Source organism: Poecilia latipinna, unplaced genomic scaffold (genome assembly GCF_001443285.1).
Source record: "Poecilia latipinna isolate Pla-1442-1.1 unplaced genomic scaffold, P_latipinna-1.0 Scaffold174, whole genome shotgun sequence".
In the NCBI taxonomy this organism is placed as follows: Eukaryota; Metazoa; Chordata; class Actinopteri; order Cyprinodontiformes; family Poeciliidae; genus Poecilia; species Poecilia latipinna.
This window is the reverse complement of record NW_015112790.1, coordinates 17,395-41,108: the sequence shown is the minus strand read 5'-3', so window position 1 is coordinate 41,108 and position 23,714 is coordinate 17,395. Positions and strand designations below refer to the sequence as shown.

The window sequence follows — 23,714 nt, the reverse complement described above, 5'->3', positions numbered from 1 at the left end:
TCATTCAACTAAGATTACTGCAAGAACCCATCATCAACAGGTAAAGTCAGACTTCATGATTCAGCTACAGCAAAGAGGCTTGGCACAAATCCAGGCATCCAGGGGAGAGTTTCATGTAAATAAAAAAAAACAACATACAAAATAAAAAAACTAAAAGACTCGCAGCTGACTAATAAGAAAATATTTGCAAACACTTACAAAAGCAGTGTAGATTCCAATTGGTCATTACTGTTTAAACTTTACCTTTAATAACATAAAGTTACCTAATTTTTAAAGTGCAATCAGTAATACTTTTATAACAAATTCATATCAGTAATGATTTCCTGGTTAATGTCAAGTTGTCATAACAAAGACATTTTGAATAATGTCAACTTTGTATTAAAAGTGTCATAATTTACCGAATGACGCTTTATGACAACAGTCATAAATATTCATGAAGGCTTATTCATGTTCATGACATGTGTTTATGACAGTGTCATGTAAGTCTTATTCACCCCCCTTCAAATAAAGTGTTACCACATTTTCCTATCATGTGACTTAATAAAAGGAGATAAACTCTGGGAAAGTTCACCTGCATGAATGCTTCACCTCTGGAATATGAGCAAAGTTGTCAAACATAATCAGCACTTAGCTCAGACCACAGAGTGAGCGAGCCCAGGCGCAGAACATGCTCAAGGGTGTTTCATCGTTTACCCACCTCGGGGCTTTAACAGTTTCTTAAACTCCCACTGTTAGCCAAACTTTAAACTGAGCATTTCCCCGAGGCTCAACGGATCAGGATGCCCTGAGGCGAAACACAGAGAGGAGCAGAAAGAGACCACCAGAACAGACTCGGAACAAGACAGCAGGTGGATGCACAGGAAGCTCAACGCTGTACCAAGCGCACACACACACACACACACACACACACACACAAACATACACAGGGTGACAGACTGCAGACTCAGGTGAAGATCAAAACGTCCCCGTGTCAGCAGCACAGGTGCAAAGCAGGTGATAACCCTGACAAGGAGGGCAGCACGTGTAAGAAGATTGTGAACAAATATGTGTGTTCTGAGTGTGTGTGCACACGAAGCGAGTGTTGCTCCCAGTAAGTGTGTGTTCCCGTGGCAGGCCGTAGTTGAGTCAGACACTTGGCCTCTGATTTCATCACATCGGTTATGAAAGAGACAGTAAAGTTTAACAAGCACACATGCATGCACGCACTGTGTTCCTCCTACTCTATTTCTTCAATATTTCATCATGTGGCGTAAAAACACGCTAACCATGTGGAGATAACCTGCTGCAATAGTGTGTGTGTAGTGCGAGTGTGTAACCAGGTCAGAAAAGCTCCTCGCTTGTCGCATCAAATCAGCAGAGCTGGTCTCACACACACGCAGTCACAGATGTAGAGGCCAGAGGTCAGGACGCGCGCACAGGAAATCTGCATAATGAAGATGTGACCGTGTTACCTGTGGAGGAGCAGATGTCTGTCTGCGGCTCCTGCTGGGATTAAAGGACAAGTTCACCTACATGTGCATCCGCGCACGTGTGATCGGCTCATGCTGGCTGCAAAATGAGCACAAGTTGCGTTAAAAAAGTACATTTCAATACTTTCACATTAGCAGTAAAAATAGATCAAACAAAGAAGGCTCTCTTCTTGATGCTCCATGTAGGCACAGTGTGTCATGACATTTTCCACGGTTCCTTTAATGCGATTTGCTGAAACAAACAAGAACAATAACACGCTTACACCTCAGGTTTGACTCAGTCAAGGAGCAAATTGTCAGACGTTATGCGGTTTATTCTGTGTAGAGCAACACTATACATCTGAAATGAGAACACCCCTGTGCAATACCACTTTAATGTCACACAATTCAACATTGCATCACCTTCAAATGTATGTAATTCTTTTAAGTTGAACAGTGGGGCATCAGCTCTCATAAAAAAATAAAACAGCTTTAATTTACCATATTTCTCTCTGTAGGAGCTCCTAGAGGAAAGTTCAGAACTTCTTTCTGTACCGATGTTTGACTCGTACTTTTCGCAGAAGGAAGAAGGATTGCATAAATCTCTAGATGTTTTGCCCATCGCGAGGTGCTCTTTCTGTTGATATTTTGGAGCTGTGTGCTTGTTTCTTTTTTTTTTTTTTTTTTGCTTTGTTTTTGCTTTCAGCGCTAGGATCTTTTTTGAAGTTGCCTAAAAAAAAGAGAAAAAAAGATGTTGACGCTTCAAGCATTTACAAAAAATAAAAAATAAAATAAATACAAATCTATGAACTCCTAAATTTTGCAACATGGAAAATTGCAGCCTGGTAACTGAAAAAAAAAACTAAACACCAACATTAACTTGTCTAATCTGTGCAAAAGATTGCAACAAACAGAAAAAAACACTTTAATGTAGCCAAAATCATGAAGGTTAAATGCCATTCATGAGTATCATTGATCATATACTCTCTTGATGCATGGTCAACTGTTTTATGCATTCTTATTTTTTTATTGTGTTTTTACAGAACAAATCCTTAAAACTACAAAGATTACAGTTTGCTTTATTGGACTGCTGCTTGGCAGCAGCGTATTAACTTCACTCCATTGATCCTGTTGGATATTTTGGATTTTATGATTTAAAAATGTTTTAAAAAGTCCCACAAGTACAAAACTGACACAAGATAAAATGTTTGACTCTGCTTATTTCCATGCCGGCTGGGAGATTAATTACCCAAGAGTTTGCATTTTCATTGCACGCTTTTGAAAGACTGGCTTTAAAAAAATGGCTATTTACTCTTTATGGCAGAACAGCAGCATTATTCCAGTGCATCTCAATTAATCAAAATACAACTGAATTGTTCATTTATCTTTGTGATTCAATTTAAAAAGAGAAGCTCACATATTTCAAAGCTTCATGACAAGCAGTTAAACATTTTAAGATGCTGCACTGATTTGGTTCATTATGACTTAGCTATCTCAAAAACTTAGAATATTGCACATGACTAATGTAAAGGTATTTTTATTGCAGTAATGTTATATTTTGGACCTAATGAAAGTCTGTTGACTTGACAGTTGTCCTATAGATAGTCATTGACAACCCACTCAGTCCAACTTGTCTTGTAAAGTGAAAAGCTGCTGCAATATGTCAGGATATTTCAAAGCACTTCATGCTTACATCTGCTGGCAAGATTTATGGAAATGCTGATTTCCTTTTTCACAAGGACATCTCCCTGCTGTACCATGTGCCAGACATACCAATGCCTGGTTTATGATCACGGTATCATTGTGCTTGAATAGCCTGACCTAAACTGCACACCGAAAATACTGGGGTATTTGAAAAACAAAGACAAGAAAGATCACCTCCATTCCCATCACAGTGATGCAGAAGTTGGTGAAAAAGAGGTTTTGAAGAAAAGTACAGAGACTCTACAGCAAACATTAGCTTTTGCGTAGGCAAAATGAAGTCACTCTAAAGTATTTAAGATATATTTTAGCAACGCTTCAAAATGTCAGCTCAAAGAAAAATGACAATATGCCTGAAAACGCATTCTGACTCTTAAAGATTGCACAATTTCTTTCCTGTAAAACGAGAAAGTCAACATGCATGCAGAGAAATGGGAGTACAGCTACCATTAGAGCAGCTGTGCTTTTCTGTGAAACTGATTGGTTCAAGTATCCTGAGAAAATAATGTTTAACCAGAGAAATGAGATAGATTTGCCTGTATATGTTGTTCCCTGAAGGAACCGTGTCGGGACCTGATGGCTTTAATAATTCCCATGGAAGGAGTAAGTGAGAACCAAGCTTTGATATACACATATGTTTCACCAAAGAATCCTTGAGAGTCTCACTTTTCTCAGATCTCACATCTTCTGAACATTCTGACAATAAAACCAGGATTTTCCACACCAAGAAATATAAAAAGATACTTTGGTTGAAGCCTGTCTGGGTCACAGCAGCGGAATCTTCTAAGGTCTGGCAAATCAAATATGACCTCAAGACAAACTAGAGTAGCTTTCTTGGCACACCTAATACTTGATATCAGATAGAAGCATGGTTTTTCCAGGGCTGAAGCTTACCCTCAATTTAAGGTAACCTTCAGTACCAGGAGAGATTTATGATTCTTAAAATTGAACATATTTGAATGTTTTATGTGATTTTTTTTTATTTGATGGGACACAAAGAATATGAGGTTAAAGAGTAAAGGCAATAATAAATAACTGATAATTAATAGATTTATGACCTTAAATTATAAGTAGTACTGCCATGTAATCTATAGTCATAGCTAAGATGGAAGAGAGCACAAGGATCTTAATGTATAAATGATGTGGCCTTTCCCAGGTTCTAAATTTATTTTCATCTAAAGTCTACAAATGAACACACTACTGATTCTAAAATGGCATTATGTGTTGAACATGAAGAAAACAAAAAGGTCTTTGATATACATCGTTTAGAGCAGTGTTTCTCAAGTCTGGTCTGCATGTTTTAGATGTTCTCTGATATGCCTGATTCAGCCGATTGCTGTTCAGCAAACACCTGTCAATTGAAATCACCTGGGCTGAAGCAAAGAAACACCTAAAACATGCAGGGTAGTGAACCCAGAGGACCACGGTTGGGAAACACTAGTGTGTAAAAGGAGTGTTGGGGAGGGAAGTTACCTTTACTCTACGTGCAATATACAGAAAGGACTCTGTGTACAACAGCCAGAATATCTAAACTTACTTATCAGTTTATCTATTAACCTAGTATTTGCAGTGGTAGCATCAGAATGATTCATGCTTTCAAGGCCTGTGCCATTTACACATATATTTTGTAATGAATTTCCCCTCTGAGGAACAAAAAAATGGCATTTTTATTCTGTTCTACTCTCACTTGGACATGAAAAATTATTTTTTTTACACATTAATAAACATTAGCGAATACAAAGGTGCACAGAGGAACACTCTTTTGGGCCAAGTAGTTATGTAAGTTAAGTATTTTAAATTCTATTTCAGGGACTAAATTGGTTACAGTGACTAAAACTACAATTTTTGCTAGAATAAGTACCTAATGTGAGCTACAAGGTGTAGCTCCTGAAGCTCCGACTACAGACAGAAGACAGATTAAGGGCTGTTCTTAATAGATGGATTGAGGTCAACAACAAGTGGCACTACCAAACGTGCCACTGTGTAGCCCATATGATGCCAGTTAGCACACTTGATATACAAAGACATTGTAGCCTTCAGTACATGATGCAGCTGTGGCATGTCATTTTTACTTGAAACAGTTCTAAAGTAACAGCTTGAAAGGGAGGATGCATCAGTGTGTCAAAATGTCTTTTTCTTGCCTAAACCTCCAACCTAAGTGGGACAGGTGTAGCTGCAAAACAAACAAGGTTAAAAAAAGTATGCCAACTCTTAATGTGGTTAATGCATATTGTACATATATATTTGGTGTGAAACTGTATATACAAGTAAATATATGTTTTGCTAACTTTTCCATAAAAGTCATATGGTTTTGTTTACTATAAGTAAACAAAAGTTTTGTTAACTTCTCACAATCAGCTAAATGCCATAAGGGCTACAATACTAGTATTCACATATGAGTGGACTAGATGACTGAAAATGCAATTCCACATTTCATATCCATCATGTAGGATCCCTTTTACAAATACATAGTACGTTTTTCTTTCTTGGTGCAAACAATGTCCCTATTGCATCATAAAGGTAGCGGCTGCTTTGTAGATTGTCGACTAAAACAGCGCCCCTAGTGGAATAAATGTCACGCGACCCTCAGAGCTAAGTCTAAGTCACATATATATGACTAAAATGGAAATAATCTTCAGTAATTCAGAAGTCTTGAAGGAAAACTTAATTGTACTAAGGGGAATCTAGTTCTTGAAAAGATGTGCTTTAAAATAATTCTACCTAACTATACAGCAGAAGTTAAAAATATCCCCATCAGACCATTCTAAAGTTAAACACTCTTTCAGATACTCTAACTAGTATCAGAATAATCCAGGATAGTTTTCCTTTTAAAAGACTAACATTTTATTTACTTTTAATAAATGGTGTTTAGATCATTCTGTAGGATTAATTTCATTCGGGATACTTGAAATCCTCATTCTGATTTGGAAATACTATGTAAAATTGGGTAGCCTTAAAGCGCAGAGTTCATTTTAAAAAACGTGGTTGACCGAAACGAAAACAAGAAAAACAAGAACAGCCACACATATTGCGACATGTCATGTAGTCTCCAGATTACATGTCACCATTTGGTTTTACTTGTGAACATCAGATAATTTTAGACTGTGACTTACAAGACATAATGACAAGCGGAAATGCGTGAGGTATGCCCCGCTCCCCTTTAGATCGGCTCTGTCTGACGACCGACCTGCCGTGGATTGCAACATCGAAGCTCCGCCCCTCCGGGTTGACGCCACCGCGGGAGGAAACAACGAAACCAAACAAACCCGGAGTCAGTCGGAGCCCCAGAGTCCAGCTGAAAGTTCTGGAGAACCAGCATCAGGGTCAGCTGAAAGCGGCGGGGAGATAAACTAGACCGACTCTATTCGGCTTTCTGCTGATAAAGCGGCAGGACTGCCTTTGAACGCCCTTTTTCGGAAATAACAACAAAGACTCAACAAGTTTCATTTTTAATTACACTGCAATTTTTTTTATTGGAATTCTCCGTCGATAAATGATCTTCATTTATTTAACTTCATCCGCAATATAAAACTCAGCGACCACCAGCTGACGGACCAACGACAGGTTGCGCAACTGAAACGACAGGAAGGCGCAAAGACGTCACCTCCAGTTCTCCCAGTGTCATAGTGACTGGTCCCAGTCGGAATTCAGCTTGAAGAGATTAGGAGCGCTTTTCAGATATTTGTTTAGCAACTCTGCTGCGCGGACAAGTGACCAAAACCATCTTCAGAGTGATTTTACTGAGCTGACCAGCAGTCCGCACCTGAAGTCATTCCAAAGGTAAGAAACTGACCTGAGACCAGCAGAACTGCTGCTGGTGGCATGGAAATGTATTTAAATATTCAGCCTGAAGTGAACATTAGTGCTGAAAATGCAATGTCAGATATTAAATATTAGGTCATTTTCTCTGAGTTGTTTATATGCGAGTAACAAAAGCACCTTTTCAGAAATAGTTTTCTTGTTGTTGTTGTTTAGATTTAAATTCAACTGAACTGAATCCAAGTCAGAACCAAAATAAAACAAAAACAATTCTCTTCAACTTTTTAAATTCAACTCAGCATGCACTTTTCTACTGTTATTTTTTCCAGCTATATTAAGAAAGAAAAGTGATACTGGCTGTTATTTAATAAATCAATCCATAAGTGTAGCTTGATTTAAAGGAATACAAAACAGAAGAGTCTAAAGATGCATATATAGTCACACACCATTTGCAGTGATATTAAAGCTGATTCCTTGCACTGTACATCGGAAACAATGCTCAGATGACTCCTAAGCCAGGATTGAATGCATCCATTATGTACAGCCGTTGACTTTCAAAAACCAAATAAAAAAAAACTGTTAACCTAAATGTCACTTTATATATATATATATATATATATATATATATATATATATATATATATATATATATATATATATATATATATATATATATATATATATATATATTTGTGCCGTTTTATTTAAAATAGAAAAATAAATAACGTATCAGTTTGCCTCCTTGTCAAACCTCCAACCAGCGCACATTTTCTTGACTGTTTTTGCTGCTTATTTTAGCGGAAGTGTGAGAAAGCACTGAGTCTATATTTGAAATATTTGTTTATGTTTTGATTTGAATTCTTAAAGGGCTGTGAAATATGAGGAACATATGAAATTTTAACACTGTTGCTAAAAGTTGTATTGTCGATATTGACTAGGATTACGCCACATGCTTCTGACTCATTTCTTTCCTTATCATGACACACTGTCTCCACCACTCTGTCTCAGTTTTAGCATCTTAGCCACAAAAGATATACATCAGATGAGGGCAATAAGGGCAGTTAAAAGCAGTTCACCTTGCCAGAAAAATATGACTACGCAGAAATGTAAAAATTTAAACAAATATCCAAATAGATGTTTGTGATTGCAATACTGCACATGCCAACAATGCCGATTTTGCTTCAATATATTGTGCGCCTCTGCTTTCTTTCCTTGGATGAAGTGAAGCAGCAGATTTCTAGTTTAAAATAGTTTGTTTTTACAGTAAGGGAATGTAACTGGTCTGTGGAATATGTCTTCTTAAATAAGATCTTCCAGAACATTATAACAGGTTATTTCCTTGGATTGTTCATTCTGTCAGCAAATGTATGAGTATGGTGCTTGGAATGAATCTCGCCTAAGTATTTTTAGTTGCAGAGTCTTTTTGTATTTTCTGTGGCATTTCATGATTTTTATTGAATAGTGGTGTTTTTTTATTATTTAATTAGGCAGTGAAGACTGTACAAGAGCAAGGATTGAGATAAACAAGAGAAAAGTTGTTTAGAAATACTCACAGTTCTTGGTGTGCTTTTTGTGCATTTTTTCACAAAAATGCTTGTCTAAGTCATGTTTTAATTACACTGGAAACCCATTTATGAGGGAGCAACTTTTATAGTCTCCACCACAATGAATTAAATGCCAAATGAGAGGTTACATGGTGCAAAGTTTCTGCATGTGGGTTTTGCTTTCTGAATAACTCAGCAGTCAGATCTCTGGAGATTTCTCCATCGCTTTATTTTGAGCTACAGTTTCACAATCAAATGTGTCAAACAAGGCCAGATTTGCTGTGTGTATATGTGTGTGTGTGTGTGTGTGTGTGGGTGGGTGGATGACGTTGCCACAGTGACATTGTGACTCAGGGTGTTTCAGCAGGAGTGAAAGCAGTGTTGCCCCACAGCCGGTTTCCACCAAGTATCACCAAGGTGACCACAAGTTATGAGAAACTTACTCACACACACCCACACAAACACACACACCCTAGCGGTGCATGCATGTAGGTGTTGACTGTATTTAAAGCCTTTTTAAACTATAAACTGTTTTGCTCTGATGCAACGATCTGAAAGCTGTGGTGCCTGTCAGCTTACAGGAAGTTGCATCAGGAGAGCCTATAGACCCGACCGTGTAACATGTAAGCAGCAGGGATGCAGAACACAGTTAGATGTGATACTAATACATTATTTTTACTTTATGTGAAAATGTCACTGTAGAGGTTTTGGTGGAAGAATCAGTGAGAGTCAGTTTCCCCTGTAGAGGGCACTGTTGTGCAACAGGGAGCAGCTTTACTGTAAATTTAAATAAAAATATGTTCGTTAGAATAAGTTAACCAAGTGCTTTATTCAACACAGGTAAATTAAATATAATATGTCACTAAATAGCATTTTCACACATATCGTCCAAAAAAAACAAACAAAAAAAACAGACAAGATGTATATTTGGGGCGCAGGTGAGGATAAGAATCAGCCTAATAATAACCAAAAATATTCATTCAAATGTGTTTTGTCTCAAGTGATTTATGAGAAAATAATTATACTTGATTACATTAATCTGAAAAAATAGTTTTGTGTCCATTTAAGACACAAAACTGTGTCTTAAATGCAACATGCATTTGAAATTTGACACATGAACCAGTGTTGATTTTAGCGCTTTGTTAGAAGCATGCCGTTTCACCTCCTGTTTCTGTAAGAAAAAAATTGACACAATAGTGTTATATCAATAATAATAATATTATTATTGTGAGATCATTTAAATTTTTCAATATGTAACTATTTATTGGATGGTTTCTGACGCTGGTTGATTTAGTCAGTTTCTTGTATTCCAATAGAAGCTTTAAGCTTATTTTAGCATTTTAAAACTATATCGTGATCTTTTTTAATCCATTCTACATTTTTATAGCGAATGTGTAAAATATAGTAGGTGATTTGATTGTAGTTAATCTAAAAGAAAAAAAAAATCATATTCCATGAAAATTCTGAAATCTTTCAAAGTGTGCACATTGGATTTTTGATCAAAACTGCTGATTGCTGCCTGCATGTCTTTTGATTTGAATTAGTCAATATTTGGCCACAACATTCCAAAATAAAAATTCAAAAAAGGCAGTTTGCACCGATATTACAAATTTTTCCATGCATTCCACATTTCTATTGAGAATATATTAATTATATTTTGCACATTGCACATCAGGTTTTTGTTGAAGAGGACAACGACTCAAAAATACCAGCATGAAAATTAATGTTTGTTATTAGAAGTTAATAGTAAATCTCATGTCTCTTGTCTTCACCAGTAAAAACTGAGGATGGGCGTGGCAACAACCAGAAGTCAGCTGTGTCTGAAGAGGCTGCTGGCTGAGCCTCAGGAAAACTTACCGAAATGCAAGCTCGCCCGTCTGGAGACATCCCATTCTGCCAGTGGCCTATCTTCGTACCTCACACCAACAAACCCCGCACCCAAGTCCAGCCCAAGCCAGCCCCCGTCCAGAGTGGGACCGTACCTCCTGTTTGTAAGCTGTGAGAGGGAGGAAACCTATAGGGCCGTGCACACAAGCACACAAAAGCAGTATACCTGTCAGGTAAGACGGAGTAACACTAATAACGCTGCTAGTGGTGGCAATATGACGAAATTCTCCAAAACACATCTGGTGGTAATTTTTAGTACTTCAATTAACGGTGTGTCCTGGTTACAGGTTCTCCCTCTGCAGGGTTTCCAGGAACGGTTGGCAGCCTACGAGCGCATCGGTAAACACGACAACATCTGCCATCTGCAAGATGTGGTGGTCGGTCAAGACAACCTGTACGTCTTCCTGCCCGATCACCATGGAGACATGCACGCATACGTGCGCCGCAGGAAGCGCCTGGACGAGGAAGAGGCGGGGCGTCTGTTTGCTCAGATGCTGAATGCGGTGGTGCACTGCCACAATAAAGGAGTCATCCTGAGGGACCTGAAGCTACGACGGTTCGTCTTTATGGACCAATACAGGTAGGTTACAGTCCCAGGTGGCATAGCTCATACCATGATTGTTCTGCATCCTACATAAAAAAAAAAAAAAAAACAGAGAACTTTAGTTAATATTTTTTTTGTTTTGTTTTTTTGCAGGACTCGTCTCGCCCTGCTCGGCCTTAACGACAGTGTAGTCCTCCACGGTAACCCTGATAACGACTTCCTCAGAGACAGACACGGCTGTCCCGCCTACGTTGGCCCCGAGCTGCTCAACAACGGAAATGGCTCCTACTCGGGTCGCGCTGCAGACATATGGAGCCTGGGCGTGTCTCTGTACACCATGCTGATTGGACGATACCCTTTTCAGGACACGCAGCCAGCTGCGCTTTTCGCTAAGATCCGGCGTGGGGTGTTCAGCCTGCCCAGTGGCTTGTCGCCACAGGCAAAGTGTCTGATTAGCTGCATGCTGAGGAAGGTGCCTGCCGAGAGACTGAAGGCATCCGAACTGCTGATGCATCCGTGGCTGACCACCAATCCCTGTGTGCAACACCACAATGTGCACAAGACGCATCACAACCAAAATACAATGCAGAACAAACAGATGGAAGACGACCAAGTGGTGCCAACATGGACTGAGAAACAATAAAATGTTTATAGGCTATACCTTCATGTGTGAATTTGTAATAACGCACTGCCTGGCCACAAGTCAAACAGTAACTCACCACTTGGATGTGGTTCCATTTTAAACATTTGAGCATTAGTAAATTTTGTTACATTGCATAGAGTTGCATTATTTATAATTAGATTTTTTTTTTTAACCAACATGATGAAAGTCTGAAGGCTGGGAATTTTTTTTTGTGGCGAATCCCACAATCTCTTCCACAATTTGGGCCTGATGAATTGCAGCATTGTGGCTGTGAGACATGCTTGTGCCATTTGAAAGAAACTGTGTTTGATGGAAAAAGTTTATTTTAGTTTATTCAGTTACTCAGTTGATCTTTTTAAAGAACTCCAACTACACGAGAAATCCCATTGCTTATTAGATCAGTTTTTAGCACAGAAAAACTGTATTTATTTTCACGAACTAGATTTCCCAAATTTGTACATTTTCTCAGGTTACAATCACTCAAGATATCTTTCAGGTCCTAAAAAGTTTTTCTGTTTTTTTTGGATTTCACAGTTCCTAACCTATTTTTTCCAGTGTTCTTCCTTGATGTTTAAATTGTCTTGACCAATAATTTGATCCTTCTGGAATAACTATAGGATATTCTTCAGTATGTCAGTACACGTCTGCCTGCTGGCGAGTTCCAAAACTTGCTTATACATTATTTCACAATAATATTTTTTCAAACATTTTCTTTGTTAAACTGAACTGTTCTTCATTTGCGGCCAGGCAGTCGACAATCAGTTTGCAACCAAAACCAGATTCCAACTTCAAGGTTGAAACATTTCTCTAAAAATGTTCTTGCATCTCACAGTGAAAAGTCATTTTGTTTTTTTGTTGTTTTTTTTTTTACAAACATGAAGTGATAAACACTACCAATGGTATGATCCTGGATTACTTGAACCTTAGGTGCCTTCGTCTGTTTCTAGTTGTGTCTCAGCTTTCGCCCCGCCTCTTTGAGATAAAGTGGTCTCATATCAACATTCATCTAAAGAATTAGAATGTTTTGTTTTCTAACCATCTATACTGCAGCTACTCTCCCATAGTTTTAACATACAAGGGGTGTTCAGGCACACCAATGCAGTGTGGGAACTTTTCCTTTATGTAACTCAGTTTTGAAGTAGCAGACCTTTTAAGTCTGGAAAATGAGAAATTTGACTCAACACACAAAAGAAAAACATTGTTTCTTTTGCAAATACTTAAAAATGAGCTTCGTCATTTACTGATGTAGAGATGCTAGTTAAATGTGTTGGAGGAAAAACACCTGAAAATACCACAAAATTTAAATTTGAGTCTCTGAAGGAGGTGGCGCCTCAAGAGGCAGAACTCCTTTCAAGTGTTTACATTTATAAATTCTGTTGAGGATGGTTCACTGTTTTAAAGAGTGTGTTGCTGAGCAGAAAGATTAATTCAACTTAAATGTGTCTTTAGTTTTCAGACAATCAATGTTTTTATTTTGTTTTATCCAGTTAAAACTAAATAAGCTGAATTTGGTAATTAGCAAAAATTCTGCTTTAGTTGCACGAAAAATACTTTGGGTATTGAGTGAAAAAAAATGTTTTTTGATCAGAATTAATGTGAACAAAATGTAACTAAAACATTATTTTCTTAAAGTTGCAGCAGTATAAAACATCTATTTTTGGGCATTTTATAGTGCAGATTGCATTAAAAACCTGGAGTAGATTAGCCACTTAATCACATTTCAGGACAATGAGGATATATTTTGAGCACTTGACTTACAATAAGGAAAAAAAAAATACTATGACGCTGATTTTGAAATAATTGAAATAATTTCGTAATTTGCCGTCCTCCTGTAAGTGATGAAGAAAATCACTACCCAACAAGCTTTACGCCTGCTAACAGGATGCCTTTTGTTTTAGAGTACAGTGCAATTTCTGTTTTCAGTTGTGACAGAATAAATAAAGGCTGTTTAAAGTTGTTCTGGTCTCAAAACGGGTCTTTTTCTGAATATTTTGGGCTACAATTTCCATTCAACATTGGTTTTCGGGCTGGATACTCAACTACACAGCCCAGGTAAAATAATCTTGCTATTTGCTCAATGATACTCTAAAAAAAACAGCTCGTCAAAAAGCCACAATAATAAAATGCAGAGTTTGAGGCTGATCCAACCTGGAATAGATATAAAACTGAGTCCACTGATCCAGTCATCGGGGTCTAGTGTTGCTAAAGATGATGTTTTGGTTGATTTTTTTTTCATGATGGTTTAAAACTTCATATATACAAGTGATATGAATAAATGTGTTTTTTCTCAATTTGGCAGATAAAACATCTTTTGGCATCAAGATTACAATTATGTATTTTCTGCAAACATTTTTAGCAGAGGAAATTATACTGGATTAACTGCAGTAATAACTAAGGATACTTAAGAACAGTACAGAGCTTCCTCAAATATGATTGTAGCAGCTTAAATCTATCTCCATTAATAAATGGTTTGGCAGCCACTGGGAAGACTCCAGAAAATGTAGGAATATTTACAATTTGAAAAAAATAAAACCAGTAAAGCAGTGCTAATTACTAAAAAAGGCTGTTAAAAATAGTTCAATGTCCTCAACACAAGTTTGTCAATTTTCTTAAATTACCTGAATAATTTAATGATCATTCAGGGGAAAAAGTTACCAAGCAACTTGATTGCTGGATGTGCAAAATTTAAAAAACATTTTACACTCCAAAAAACAAACAAACAAAAAAAAAACAAATAAAACAGAAAATTGAGTTTGAAAAAATGTTAATTCATTTTTCCTTTATCTGGGAGGTAATGAATAAATAAAAAAAGTTCGACAGCAATTCAGAGGAAAATATGCAAAGTTGATTAATGTATTTGTGTCATTAAAATCTTTAGGACATCCCAAGAACATCCAAATAAAGATTTTCATTTTCTGTTTGTGACAGTTTTAAAAGTTGTGCAATATTTAACTTGTTACAGGAATTAGTGAGGACTGGTTATTAAAGTAAAACAGAAAACAGCTGACAATGCTCACTGAAAGCTCTGATTCATTCATCTAATTTTTTATTAAATCCATCAAAAAGCAAAATGATTCTTTGATACTTCTGTCAAAGCTCAGCTCTGATCCATCATTTTTGTTGTGTTTACATCAGATAAAGTGCTTAACACAAAGTTTCTGTTCTGACCTGATCTTATTCTGAATTATTTGATCAGCCTGTAGGCGGTCGTTCATATTTCAGCAGCAGCACCAGGCTACGAGGCGACGTCAGTGTCCATATCGTCGGTGTCATCGGCGTCGGAGCGGCAGATCTCCTCCAAGGCCAGCTCTGACGAACAGAAACATTCCAGGTAAAACGGAAACAGCCATTACTTTGCTGTGTGAATCAAAAATAGAAAACTGGTCATATGAGGATTTTCAAATATAACTGGATGTGTTTTTAATGCTTATCACCCAGAGAAAATTGGCACTTAGTTTGCTAAAAATCAATTTGTACATTAATAAGATGCTTTCTAGTTATCTAATGAACAGGGAAACCAGTGATCTACCAAATATTCAACTTCTGCTAGAGTGCTAAGCACACACTCCGCTTTAAAGATGGAAGATTATTCATGTTTTGTGTACAGGTACCTTCGCTGTCACTCAGATCAGAGATCTTGCTCAATGTTTCACGCACAGCAGGGATCATCTGGTCATACATGTGCAACACCGGCCGGCAGCTTTCAGAGAAGCTCGTGTGATGCAGCAGCAGCCAATGTAGAAGCAGCAGAGACTCTCTGAGAAGTGATGCGGCTGGGCCGCTCCAGCAAGACGAGCTGGATGCTGAAAGAAAAAAACAAGAAAACAGCCAATCAGGACTTATTGCATGTTCAAGAGAGTCCCTTTCTTATTTTTTTCCCCCCAATTTACCAGAGGTTTGCTCTTGAGAGCCGCGAATATCCAACCACTGACGATGGAAAATGATTACAACCGCCTGAACCAACTGTAAAGAAACAGAGAAAATTGTGTGGCAAGAAAATTTTCAACATGAAACAGAAGTCAGGATGAGAGTTATCTACCTCACTGTAACACTGGCAGGGGCTTGACTTGCTGCTTGTCCAGCTCTCTGTTCTCTGAGTCACTCGGCTCAACAAGCGCACAACCTGGGGTGCAACAGCGAAAACACAGTGAATCCCAAACTTATTTAATTTTCCAGCATTCTCTGTTCTTACATAGTTAATTTTTAGTGTAAAAAAAAAAAAAAAGATGAACGTGCAATTCACAGATGAAAACATGGAAGATGCTTTTGCAAGAGTCAGAAAAAAACTGAAGGAAAGAGCCATGATTTCTGATTTTACAAAATTATATGATTTCTATACTTTACCAGTATTGTGGTATTTACTACTAAAAACTTCCCTCATTCATATGGAAAAATACATCAGTTGATATTACCTGCAGGTCCAGCAAAATCCAGTCGGCATGTGTAGCTAGTGTATCTGGTCTGGTCCGAATCAAATGGAACAACTTAAGAAAAATACAAGTATCTGCAGCAAAATAGAGACGAAAAAGAGAAAAATAAACTATTTAACAAGAAATATAATTTTTTTTTAAACAAAATAAAAATCAGTGATTCCAGAGTGAGTAAGTGCTATCAAATTACATCAGAGTTGAAGTCAGAGGATTTTTCTCACCGTGTTGGGAACAGAGCTGCTTGGCCAGAGTCGGATGGTCAGACATGGCTGTGAGAACAGACACACACTCTGAAACCGTCTGCACCCTGGTGTCTTGTGCTAAACACAGACATACCACCTGCAACACACACTGGAGCCTAAAATATAAGGAAAAAGGAAGTCATATCCATCATTGATTCCTCTCTTGCCCTCAGTGAAGGCGCATGCTTTTTTCCTCTGCTCCCTCCCTGCCCATTCCTGCCCTGCTTGCTCCGTTTTTGAACTGTCTTTTTCTATATTTTTGGAGCCTTTCTTTGGACATCCTCCAAATCTACAAATTATGGATCTGGTAAACCGGTCTCTCAATGCAATTGGTCAAATTTTCTCGACGAGAAGTCTGGGCACAGGAGAGCCCTCTTGTCCTGCGGGGACACACTCGGTGGGATTCACCCTGGATTTATTCATGATAACAGGATTTCTGCTGTTTGGAGCTTGCGGATTCCTGGTCAGAATCAGTTGATTTTCAGCCTGATCTGTTCTAAATGGTCAGTCAGTCAAAAACTAAAAGAAAAAAATCTGTTCTTATTCCAATCAGTGAACACGTTACAACTTTTTAACAAAAAGATACAAAAAAAAATTGGATACTCTACTTTCTTTCCTCAAACTTTCCGGACAGTGTAGGAATCTTGTAAACGTCAGTAGTTTCCTCTTTAACTACTTTTTATCTTTCATCATTATTTAGATCGACCCAACCAGGCAAAGGGAAACCATTAGGGACTTTCTAGTAATCAGAAAAAGCCAAGCAAACAGTTTTTGCATTTCTACATTTCATGTTTAAAGTGTGTTTATGTCATACTTGTTTTAATATTACTCTGGTACTTCCATGAAGAATACATGGAATACATCTGATTTAAAGTCAGACAACTGATTTCAACTTCACTTGTTTCTAATCTATACTATTGTCATTTCCAATGAGGTAAAGTGATAGATTTTACTATGACGAATGTTTAGTACTTATCGTTAAATCTCTGCACTGTGGCTAAATATATATATAAAAAAAGTTGACGTAAATGTACCTGTCAGAGTGCGTGGGAGGTGTCCGTTTTATGAGGATACACAGCGTCTTCAAAGCGTTAAGGAAGAGCTTCTCTTTCTGAGCGCTGTTACCACTGAGACGCGCGTCACACAAGTGGAGCAACGACTGCAGCAAGGCATTCTGGGAGCAAAGGCCCATGTGTGCATCAGAGCGATCAGTCTACAAACAGATGAGAAACAAGTCTATATCAAAGAAAAGCAGCTGATGTATAAATATGTTAAAATTTAGCATAATTTAGATTTTCCTGTACCTTGCCTGTAGTCTGGTTCTTCCTCAACAACACCGCTTCCACCACCTGAAGTGGAACATTAATATTAACATAAAAAATTTAAAAAGTCTTGAAGTATAAATAATTCAAATCTTCCTTTAAATACATGTATCTCCTCACCTCATCACTTTGGGCCAAAAGTAGGTAAAGAAGCTTGAGTGCTGTCAAGCCAGTGTCCTCCACTCTGAAACCTGTGATGCCAGCCTCATCCAGTCTCCCCAGTACAGGAGACTCTGTTTGGCCCGCTGGGATTGAGCTGGTAGTGGTGGAGTCTGACCCATAAATCCCAGTGGAAGAGGAGCCAAGAGACTCTAAAGTGCAACAGAGCTGAGAAAGATGAAGATCTAACAGAGGAAGCAGGAAGACCGCTCCAGGACATGACCTACACAAAACAGATTTAAAAAAAAAAAAAAAATTCTCAATATCAAATTATAACTATAGATAAAGTCTGGTGCTAAAAGGAATAACTACATTGAAAGTTGGGTTTGCACCAGTTGTGATCTCAATGTTGCTGTTACAACATCTGACCACAAGAGGACTCTGTTGTCCAGAAAATACTTTAGGTATGTTATCATTTATGGTTCTGGATGCTTCACTATGTGGACAGTTTAGTAAAGCTTTTAGAAAAGCCTCAGTCTGTCAGACTACCTGTTGTCTCTGTTGCTGACGGCGATGGTCGTTTGACTCTGGCTCAGCAGGTTGAGTCCGGTCGCAGCCAGGCTTTGGACCAAACTCAGAGGAGCTCTGTTGGCTCCAACGGTGCTGGCGCCCTCTAGGGGATCAGAGTGGAGCTGAGGGCTGATGGACAGCTGACTGAACCGACAACGAAATAAAAGCAAAAGAATCATCAGTGAAGATTACATGTTCAGAAGCTATAACAGGTTCTGCTTAAGACACAGTTGCCTGAAGATGAAGTCACATGCAATATTCCTTCAAATCTTTATTTATTAAAAAAAAAAACAAAAAAAAACATACATTTCAGAGGAGAGTCTATGATGCTTTTCATAGAATTAGTCTTTAACTTGAGTTTCTTTTGTCATTTCTGGGATAATGCAAACACCTATTCCTAATTCTGACGTATTCTGAAACATCAAACATTTAACCCTGCCGTTTTCCCTCTGAAACTCCTGCTATCTGGGCCTTCTACAAAAATGGATTGCGGAAGTTATAGTCTTTGTTCATGGTCAAGGTGTTTACCTATATTCAGCCACACTCATCGACAGCAGGTGGGAGAGACCAAGGCTGCTAGGAACCAATGGCTGCTGCAGCAGCACCCCAAGCAGGACGCCTCCTAGTGGACAAAACAGAACCACAAACAGGACGAAAAGAACTCTCATGATACAGGTAGATCTCAGTTCATTTGAAAATGATCAAAAAGTTTATTTGTTGCAGCAACTCAACTTAAAATGTGAAAATTCATTACACACAGTGATATATTTCAAACATTTTGATGATATTGGCTTACAGCTAATGAAAATCCGAATTTCATTTTTTCAGAAAATATGGATATTACATTAGATCATCACGCAGAAACATCTGAATGCAGTATAAATCACTCTGTGTGTAATTGTATTTTTTATATATAGGGAACATGTGTTTTTGAACTGAATCACTTAAATTGTTATGGGTATTTCAGTTTTTTAAGACGCACCTGTAAATGTAACACAGTCATTTTTTGGCTGTTCGTTCTGTTCCATTAAATAGCAGAATGTTTATATATATCTATATATACACACACAGATCTCCCTGCTTTAGTTTAAATTTTAAACTAAAGCAGTAGTTAGCACTAATATTGTAGTTATCCTATCATAACATAGTTGTCCTTGAGTTGGAGTAGCATATTATATTTTCTCCTGAGAACCTCTGATTGACACAATCACATCTCTCCCCATTAAAAAACACAGATAGTTAGATTGCAGCCTCCTAAAAGACACTGATGGAGGAGTAAAGTGAGATACAATAGTAATACTGATGATATGTAGAGTATTTGTGCCTATTGTTACCTGACTCAGATCAGTATCAGGGACAGAAAAACAGATGAGGACATCCTAAATTATTAGTTTAATCAAGCACAACAAATTATCTTGGCATATTTTCAGAACTAAAATATATTTACACTAATCCCCATAGGTGAAACAAGCTTATATTTTCTCATCACTTGCTAAGCAAGTAGCACAGCTGTGTGTGATGAAATATCAACAAATTATAAATCTGCCAGGAGTCCTTTAGAAGCAGCTGGTCAAGGAAACGAACCTTTGTGCTGCATCTTTGCACGTCTGGCAGACAGGAACGGATCTGGATGAGAAATATCCTGTCCATCACCAGTTCTTCTCTTAGATACTCCTCTGTCTGCTGCTGCATTACAAACACACACACACACACACACACACACACACACACACACAGCTTAACTGTAAGTACGGATAAGACAAACGTTTGGCTATTTCAGGATTTCATGACAACAGATCTTGTGACTCACCATCTCTCAGAGTTTTCACCGGCGTCACTCGTGATGAAATCTGCGCTCCAAATGTCTCCTTGGTGATGAAACCGTTTCCTATTGGAGAGGAGGAGGAGCTGCCACTCATCTGATGCATCTGGGTGAGAGTGCTGAGCACTTTAGGACTAAAAAAATAAAATTTATGGGTGAGCAGAAAACTCATTTGTTAATATGTCATGATAGTCAATAAGAACTGCTTGTCACTTTGGAGCTGGAGCTTCAAAAATAAAAAAGCTGCCATTACATGGCTGATGAGAAAAAATTAACCAGAAAAAAAATAACTATATGCAGCTAGAGAACATGTAGCATTTCATTATAAAAGATGGTGATAAAATAGGAGGTGCCTACCTAGTCTTGTTTTTGTCTGAACTGAGAAGTTTGGTCTTCATCTCATTGATTTCTGCTTCTTTAAACTGCAGCTCAGACTGCAGAGACAGAACCTGTGCATAAAAAACATGTCAGAGTTGCTTTAAAGGATTACCAGCTCTGTACGTGTGTGTCCATATCCTCTACATCCTCACCTTCTTGTTGAGCTCCTTCTCCCTGTCGCTCTGCTCTCGCTGCCTCTGAGTCTCCAGGAGAACCTGGTTCTGTCTCTGAGTTTCCTTTTCTTGCTGAGCTGCTTTCAGAGAGTCTCTCAGGACACGGATCTCGCCGCTCTTCAACAGAATCTCCTCTTCCACCTCGTTTAACTAACAACATACACCCAACTCACATTTAAAAATATGGAGTGTAAAATGCAAAACATTCTTAAACTGCTCCAGTGTTTATCCACTCACTCTTTTAAAAAGGCAGTGAACAATAACTACCTTGTAGTTCAGAAAGCTGAAATGATTCTCTGTCAATCATTTTGCAGATTTGATCCAAATTAACTTTACTAGGTTACACAGTTTTGTTACCCTATGTAAATTAAATATTTACTCAGGTTTGTTATAATTTCAAGAATATATTGTCACATATTAAACAAATAGGAAACAAAATATTTTCATAGGTATCACAGCAACACACAGGGAAACCACAAAGGAAAGCTGCTGAAGATGGGACAAACATAGCTTGGGTTTCAACAAAGTAGCACAGGGACATAAGATGCCTGTGAATGGAGATATTTTGTAAAATCACTACATCTCACCTTCCTCTTCAGCTCTGCATGCTGGGCCTCCAGGAGTCTGTAGGAGTCTCCCCTGTTTGACCCTTTTGCAGATTTGTTTTGGCCTGCAGAGGATGTCCAGGTGGACCCAGGCGCTGGCTCGTTCGGTGTGGATGCTGCTACTGCCGAAGTGAAGGCCTGTGAGGCGATGATGTCTATTTCATCGAAGTCATCCTGGGTGAATTCCTCATCATCTCCAAAAGGGTCATCAGATGCAACTGCTGTCACAACATCCTGGTTAAGGCCTCTGAGGCGTTTTGTGGGTGGGCAATTCATGCTGTGAAGGGCAAAGGAGCAGATGGAGTGACCAACTGGATTTTTAGGGACTCCAAAATTTCAGCATCTGTTAGTCTGCTTCGCTACTACAGTAGTATCAACCTTATACTTATCCGTTAGCGGTAAAAGTGTTTAAAGCACCATTTCAAAGTAAATGTAACATTCAATTGAACCCTAAAAAGAAAAACACATTCAGAAATTTGTCACAAAAGGCAAAAAGGAAAACTCTTCTGGGCTTTACTGTCATTGTTCTTGTGCATGATTTTATACTACTATCATGTTCAAAATAAATAAATTACAGCATACATCCAACTCTATCAGAGAAAATGTGAAACTTTTATGTAATAAAAGTTAGACTTTTTTCTCTAAACTTTTTTCTTTTGGAAACGCACCATCTCTGCACAGTCTCATGTCATTTTCATCATTTTAGAATGCCATGAACTTCATACTTTTTCTAACAGAATTAACAGTTTAAGAACTACCATCAATAAAATATACAACCTCTAGGTATCATTTATCATGTGGTTTTCTAAGTGGCAAAAATATAATATTCTGCATTAATAACTTTTGTCAGGACAAATATTACAATGACAGGTCAAATTTCTGATATTTAGTCTAACCATTAAAAATCAATATCAATAAAAATTCCCTTGTTCAACATTAGATGGCAATATCTAATTTCTTTTTTGGAAATTGAGCAGTTTCTGTAACTTGCGTTACGGAAACTTATAACATGTTTCAATTAAAATTGAAACGACATAAAGGATATTATCATGTTATTATTTAAACACTGTTTTATTTCTCTGATAGATAAAAATGTATGTTTTGATATGAATATCGTTTGAAATTTTCCCATCATAGTTACTGAAAAGCATGGTGACATCAGAATGAAGCAGGTGTCTATTGTGCGATTTAATTACATTTGCTTTAAAATTAAAAAAAAGTCAAAGAAATGCGAAATTAACAAATCGTGAGAAGTTGCATGAGCTTGTAATGGAGTTGTTACCTCGTCTCTCGGTGAAGCTACTACTGTTGTTGTTGTAGCTCCTTGGACGCTAATGCTAACTATCGTGGTTCCAATGGGAAGTTAGCCCGCTAAGCTAACTCTGTCACAATAATATGCAGCTATCTTGTAACACCTTATTCAAAAAATATACAGACACAGATTTTACAACTGTTCCCGAAGACAGCTATATAAAAATAAGTTATTAAAACAGTAAAACATAAAACAAACAATATGAAGTCACGTTATTGTACTACCCGCTGCTATACTTCCACAAATCTAACCAATCACAAGACAGTTTGGAGAACCTGACCAGTCATTGACGTTCATTCGCTTACATTGGTCCTACAAGACCCGACTGAAGACAAAAAGTACTAAACGCGAATAGAATAGAATAGAATAGAATAGAATAGAATAGAATAGAATAGAATAGAATAGAAGTGGGTATCGTCGCCAAAAAGTTTACTGTAATTGGAGTAAAACTACTTCACTCTATTTTTACTTAAGTAGAAGTAAAAAGTAGTCATTTGTATGCAATTCAAAAACATTTAAGACAGACACATAAGATATATAAGATGTATTTATTACACATGCTTGGTTTTTCAGTTGTAGCTAAACCAATTTAACACTTTGGAACACCTTAGTTCTAAAACTTAGACATTATATCCAGTTACACATGATAAGCAAGAAACAAATTTGGAAAAAAAGGAAACTGTCAGAAAATCTTTATCTTAAGGCTTCCCTATGAATAATAATATTTCCTTACTTCAATGTCAAAAATCAAATACATCTGTTGTTTGGAGCCACCAAGAAACTCCTACACAGATAAACTTAATCCTGGATAATCTGAGAGTCATACACAGTTATAAATACTTAAGTTCACAGTCTGTATCACGTCCTGAATATGTTTATCACCAATATAAAAGATGGGCTTACTAGCATAAAAAACACACCAACTGAAAGATGACACTGATACAACACAGAGTTTTTTTCTTTCCCTTATGTTTGACATAATTCTGTGTATATTTTAAGAGGAATTTCTAGGATGTGATATTATTTTGTATATTAATACTAATCAGTCACGGCAAAAGCAAACAGACTTGGGGTATAATCTGGTGTATTTACAAATACTATACATGTTTTTGTTATTGTGTCCTGTCCCTGTTTACATAAATAAATGTGATAAGGGAAAAAAAGACACATAAATTATGTTCCAATTCATTGATAATGTGGTTAAATAGTTAGTTGCATGAGACATTCAATTGAAC

The 23,714-nt window shown here is 37.5% G+C and overlaps 2 protein-coding genes across 2 annotated transcripts; one reads left to right on the top strand and one right to left on the bottom strand.

The window, feature by feature from the left end:
• Positions 1-6,375: 6,375 nt before the first annotated feature.
• On the top strand, positions 6,376-13,483 carry LOC106946048 (tribbles homolog 2-like). The gene is made up of 4 exons (XM_015030128.1): positions 6,376-6,929; positions 10,228-10,512; positions 10,627-10,919; positions 11,037-13,483. Exons 2-4 carry the CDS (start codon positions 10,240-10,242, stop codon positions 11,524-11,526), a joined length of 1,056 nt encoding a protein of 351 aa, XP_014885614.1. The 5' UTR covers positions 6,376-6,929; positions 10,228-10,239; the 3' UTR covers positions 11,527-13,483.
• Positions 13,484-14,544: 1,061 nt separating this feature from the next.
• LOC106946047 (ATR-interacting protein-like) lies at positions 14,545-22,775 on the bottom strand. The gene is made up of 17 exons (XM_015030127.1): positions 22,450-22,775; positions 21,150-21,444; positions 20,542-20,712; positions 20,369-20,460; positions 20,000-20,145; positions 19,774-19,875; positions 18,718-18,811; positions 18,169-18,333; positions 17,641-17,902; positions 17,503-17,547; positions 17,233-17,411; positions 16,178-16,314; positions 15,939-16,030; positions 15,566-15,649; positions 15,417-15,489; positions 15,138-15,329; positions 14,545-14,835 (listed from the first exon to the last, which is right to left on the bottom strand). Exons 2-17 carry the CDS (start codon positions 21,441-21,443, stop codon positions 14,762-14,764), a joined length of 2,202 nt encoding a protein of 733 aa, XP_014885613.1. The 5' UTR covers position 21,444; positions 22,450-22,775; the 3' UTR covers positions 14,545-14,761.
• Positions 22,776-23,714: the final 939 nt, after the last annotated feature.